At 53.5% G+C, this 5465-nt stretch overlaps 1 protein-coding gene across 1 annotated transcript; it reads right to left on the reverse strand.

Annotated features, from left to right (window-relative positions):
• Positions 1–4091: 4091 nt before the first annotated feature.
• LOC104475681 (olfactory receptor 14A16-like) lies at positions 4092–5021 on the reverse strand. Its single transcript, XM_086753482.1, has one exon. It carries the CDS (start codon positions 5019–5021, stop codon positions 4092–4094), a length of 930 nt encoding a protein of 309 aa, XP_086609608.1.
• Between the last annotated feature and the right edge of the window lie 444 nt (positions 5022–5465).

The following is a 5465-nucleotide window of genomic DNA, read 5'->3' on the forward strand; positions in this document are numbered from 1 at the left end:
GCAAAAAAGTCATTGAGAACCTCAGCCTTCTCCATGTCCTGGGTAACCAGGACACCAGTTCCCTTCCGGAGGGGGCCTACATTTTCCCTGGACTTTCTTTTGTCACCTGCGTACCTAGAAAAGCTCTTCTTGTTGCATTTTATATCCCTGGCCAGATTCAGTTCTGTCAGGGCTTTGGCCTTCCTTACCTTATCCCTGGCCACTCGCGCAGCCTCTTTGTAGTCCTCCCAGGCCACCTGTCCCCACTTCCACCCTCTATAGGCTTCCTTTTTCACTTTCAGTTGGTCCAGGAGCTCCTTGCTCATCCACGCCGGCCTCCTGGCCTTTTTGCCCGACTTGTTTTTCATCGGGATGCACCTCTGCTGAGCTTGGAGGAGGTGCTCCTTGAATATGGACCAACTTTCCTGGGCCCCTCTTCCCTCCAGGGCCGCCTCCCATGGCACTTGGCCCATCAGGTCCCTGAAGAGGCTGAAGTCCGCCTTCCTGAAGTCTAGGGCAGAGAGCTTGCCATGTAGTTTCCTTGCTGCCCCATGGATCTTGAACTCCACCGTGTCGTGGTTGCTGCAGCCAAGGATGTCCTTTAGTTTCACATCCCCCACCAGTCCCTCCCTGTTGGTGAGCACAAGTTCAAGCATGGCACCCCTCCTTGTCGGCTCCTCTGTCGCCTGCAGGAGGAAGTTGTCGTCCATGCATTCCAGGAACCTCCTGGACTGCCTGTGCCCTGCCGTGTTGTCTCTCCAACAGACGTCAGGGTGGTTGAAGTCCCCCATGAGAACCAGGGCCTGTGACCGTGAGACTGCTCCTATCTGGCTATAGAGCACTTCATCTGCTCTGTCCTCCTGGCCAGGCGGCCTGTAACAGACCCCCACCGTAATGTCCCCTGTCCGTCCCCATCCTCTAATCTTGACCCATAAGCTCTCTGTCAGCTCCTCCTCCATCCCCAGGTGGAGCTCCACACACTCCAGCCGGTTGCTGATGTAGAGAGTGACACCCCCTCCTGGTCTCCCCTTCCTGTCCTTTCTAAAAAGCCTATACCCCTCCATGTTGACGCTCCACTAGTATGAGTCATCCCACCACGTCTCCGTGATGCCAACAAGGTCGTAGCCCTGCTCGTGTGCACGCATCTCCAGCTCTTCCTGTTTATTCCCCATGCTGCGTGCATTGGTATAGAGACACTTCAGCTGGGCCCCCAACAAAGCCGACTTGCTGGCTGGAGAGACAGGGGTGCTATTGCACCGCAGTTTAAGTTCATTTGCACTTATCTGTGATCCCTCCTCAGCTTCTGGACCCTCGGTGCTGGCACTGGCGCCACGCTGACAGCAGTGGGCTGAACTGTGCTCCCCCTCCCCCAGCAACACCAGTTTAAAGCCCTCCGGACGAGCCTGGCAAGCCTTTGTCCAAACACACTCCTCCCCTTCTGGGTTAGGTGCACGCCATCCGCCCCTAGCAGCCCGGGCTTCTCAAAGCATGCCCCGTGATCTAGATACCCAAAGCCCTGGCTGTAGCACCACTCCCTGAGCCACGAGTTAACCTGCCAGATACGTCTGGCCCTTTCAGGTCCCTGCCCTTCGACCGGGAGGATTGATGAGAATACCACCTGCACCCCAGAATCTTTGACTGTTGAACCCAGAGCCCTGAAATCCCTTTTGATGTTTCTCAGGCTGCTGCCGGCCGTGTCACTGCCCCCCACATGAAACACCAGTAGTGGATAGTAGCCTGTGGGCTGTATGAGGCTAGGTAGTCTCTCGGTGACATCCCTGATATGAGCCCCCGGGAGACAGCACACCTCCCGAGAGAACGCATTGGGTCGGCAGATGGGTGCCTCCGTACCTGTCAGGAGGGAGTCACCCACTACTACCACTGGTCTCTTTTTCTTGGTAGCGCTAGTTACTATGCGAGCTGGTCGGGCTACCTCGCACGGTTCCCGTGCCTCCCCCGAGGTGCTGGGTCTTACTTCTTCAGTCTGCAGAGCAGCAAAGCGGTTCTGCAGGGGCACCTCGGGCCCTACCCTTGTGAACTGCCACCAAAACAGCTGCGCCTCGTCCTTGCTGACGCGCCACACCCAGTTTGCCCATCCTGTTTGCCGCGCTCCGGGTCGCTGGCGCACACTAGGGCCTGCTTTATACAGGGAGAGGGGCCGGGGTGCCGGTGCTCCCTGGTTCCGCCCACGTCTCGTCAGGCACTGTCGCATGAGCTGCGGGCTCCTGTCGCCTTGCTCCGCTCCACACTGAGCTTTGGTGCTTCAGGAATATCCTGGCTGAGCTGCGCTGTGCCGCGCCGCTGCCGACTGTGCCGACTACGAAGCTGTTGCCTCAGCCACCCCAGCCCCATTCAGAGCAGCGGTGTGACGGGCACCAGCCAGGGCATCTCCGACCAATTCAGTGCCTTTGGCCAGTGACTGAATCCCGCCACTGCAGAGACACAAGGTCTGTCCCTTCTCCATCCAGTAGATGTATGAGAGCACATGAACACAAAGCATCTCACACGGAGGTCTCTGCAAGTGTTCCGTCACTCTCAAACTCTCCTGGTTCTTCTCTTCCCCATCCTTTAACCTTCCCATTGATGATACCATTGTGGATTAATCCAACAGGTTTCACGATGTTCCAGTATCAAAGGATGTCCACACCCAAAACCACTTTCAAAATCCTCTCTTTCTTTGCTGGGATGGACTTCACCTCCAGGCCAAACCTGTCATGTGCAGGTGCTGCAGGCTGTGAGGAGAACCCAATCTGAACAATTAGTCATTCACTATCGAACATTGGAGCTAAAATGTTTCAAACCCAAGGCAACAAGAGAACAGACTCGTGCTGTGGGTGCCATGCTTGATGCTGATGCATGTCAGAGGAGGAATTCAAGACTGTAAGAACCACAGTAACTGTCCCCAGGGGTGACAGAACAACTGAGCCATTCAAGTCAGAAGGAACCTCGGGAGGACTTCAGACCAACCTTGCTCTGACATCAGAAAGAACAGTGATTTCGCATTCCATTCTTCAGAGTTTTATCCAACTATGTCTTGAAAATATTTCCCAGGAACTTGGTCTAAGATCATTGGTGCACTCCTGGGAACCCTCCAACAAAGATGAATACGCCTTGTGCTGCCAGGTAGGAACAGCCACAGGATTCCTTGACCCTCAGCAAGATGTGAGCAACCTCAACAAGCTCCCAACCAATTCTGTCCACTGCCCTTGATCAAATTGTGCATTGTTAAGAGTCTGCTGAAGCTTTTCCAGCCCTTGGACTGTTACCCTCTGCTGCGCTTCCATGTAGGTACCAAGGATGAAGCCCAATGGAGAAAGTATGGAGTGTGACTACCTGGCTCTAGGCATGAAGGTCAAGCGTATGGTGGCCCAGGTGGTGTTCTGCTTGATCCTGCTAATGAGGAGGGTCAACATTTGATTATTCATATGGTATCAGCAACAGGGCTGTATGACCACGAGAGCCTTCCTGAGGATCAGTGACTGCTTAGAAGATGCAGAGTAAGATTACCCTTTGTCAAAGTGGGGTAAAATTACACAGGGGAGTGTGTCCATGCTGGTCTGACCGACCCCTCCTGCCCCTCCATGTGCTCCTGCAGGGCCCCAAGCTGGTGGTGCTGCTCTGCATATGGAGCAGGCTGTGGTGCCTGCAAACCTCGGGGAGACACTCCAAGGTGCATCCCTGTAGGTCATTCACCATCTCCAGGGGAACTGGGCACCCACAGGTGAAGGGGCTCAAACCAGGACCATTGCTTATGTTGCCCCATGCTCTCCTCCCCTGAATGCATGAAGGACCCAAGCACAGCAGGAAAGGATCATAAGGGCAATTTCTTCAGCCTGACCACAGCTGTGGAAGAAGAATCCAACCTCTAAATATTGGAATGGAGGAAATGTCCTTTTATTACTCAGACATGACACAGGAGACCAGCTGTATGATGACCCAAGATGCAAGTAAACAGGCCTCTAGCTCAGAAAGGCTGGTTCATGCCTCTGGAGAAGTGTAGTGGATGTAGGCATTCCTGGACAAACATAGTTATAACAGATAAAATGCTGAATGCACAAGAGATTCTCAGATGAATTAGAAATCACTTCAGAAGTGACATGGGCCACTTATTCCTACTGACAGAAAAAAGACCGAATCAGTTTCTTCAGTGTGAATTTCAGCTCCTGGATCCTCAAGCTGTAGATGAGCGGGTTCAATGTTGGAGGCACCACCGAGTACAGAAATGACACCAACGGGTCCAGGAATCGGGAAGAGGTGGAGGGGGGTTTCAGGTAAGCAAAGATACCAGTGCTGATAAACAGGGAGACCACAGCCAGGTGAGGGAGGCACATGGAAAAGGCTTTGTGCCGACCCTGCTGAGAGGGGATCCTCAGCACAGCCCTGAAGATCTGCACATAGGACACAACAATGAACACAAAACAACCACAAAACAGAAAAGCACTGAAAGCAAGAAGCCTTACTTCTCTGAGGTAGACGTTAGAGCAGGAGAGCTTGAGGATCTGAGGAATTTCACAGAAGAACTGGTCCACAGCATTGCCCTTGCAGAGTGGCAGTGAAAATGTACTGGCAGTGTGCACCAGACCCTCGAGAAACCCACTGCCCCAGGCAGCTGCTGTCATGTGGACACAAGCTCTGCTGCCCAGGAGGGTCCCGTAGTGCAGGGGTTTGCAGATGGCAACATACCGGTCATAGGCCATGACAGTGAGAAGATAAACCTCTGCTGAAAAGAAAAAGAAAAACAAAAATATTTGAGCTGTACATCCCTGGTAAGAAATGGCCCCGGTGTGCCAGACGGAATTGGCCATCGCTTTGGGGAAAGTGGTGGAGATGGAGCCCAGGTCAATAACAGAGAGGTTGAGGAGGAAGAAGTACATGGGGGTGTGGAGGCGGTGGTCGCAGGCTATGGCAGTGACGATGAGGCCGTTGCCCAGGAGGGCAGCCAGGTAGATGCCCAGGAAGACCCAAAAGTGCAAGAGCTGCAGCTCCCGTGTGTCTGCGAATGCCAGGAGGAGAAACTCAGTGGTGGAGCTGCTGTTGGACATTTTGTCTCTTTGGCCATGTGAACCTGTCCAAGGTAGGAAAGACAGTGACAACTTAGGGAAGATCTCTCTGAGCAGATAAAAAGCCGTATCTCATAGACCCTCCTCTGCTATGCACGTCCTTTACATTTTCTAGGAGACCTTCCCTCAGCTCTCTGCCTGGAACTGCTGTGAGGAGAAGCGCCTCTACCCACTGCCTGCCAAGGAGTCAGGCCTTTCTGCGGCAGTGGGGTCATGAGAATGACAGGGTCAGGGGCCAGTGCTGGTGTTTGACTTTGTCAGATAAAACCGCTCCTAAAGCAGAAGGGCTTGTCAGGATCTGCACTGCCAGTGCTAAGGAAACAGGATTGGAGTAGGCAGGCTGAAGGGCTTGGGATTTTTTTAGGATTCTTCCTCCTTCTCCCCTCAGGAATATTCTTGGATGTCAGAAGCCTCAACATTTCTGCT

This window comes from Chlamydotis macqueenii, chromosome 8, assembly GCF_036417535.1.
Source record: "Chlamydotis macqueenii isolate bChlMac1 chromosome 8, bChlMac1.mat, whole genome shotgun sequence".
NCBI classification, from domain to species: Eukaryota; Metazoa; Chordata; class Aves; order Otidiformes; family Otididae; genus Chlamydotis; species Chlamydotis macqueenii.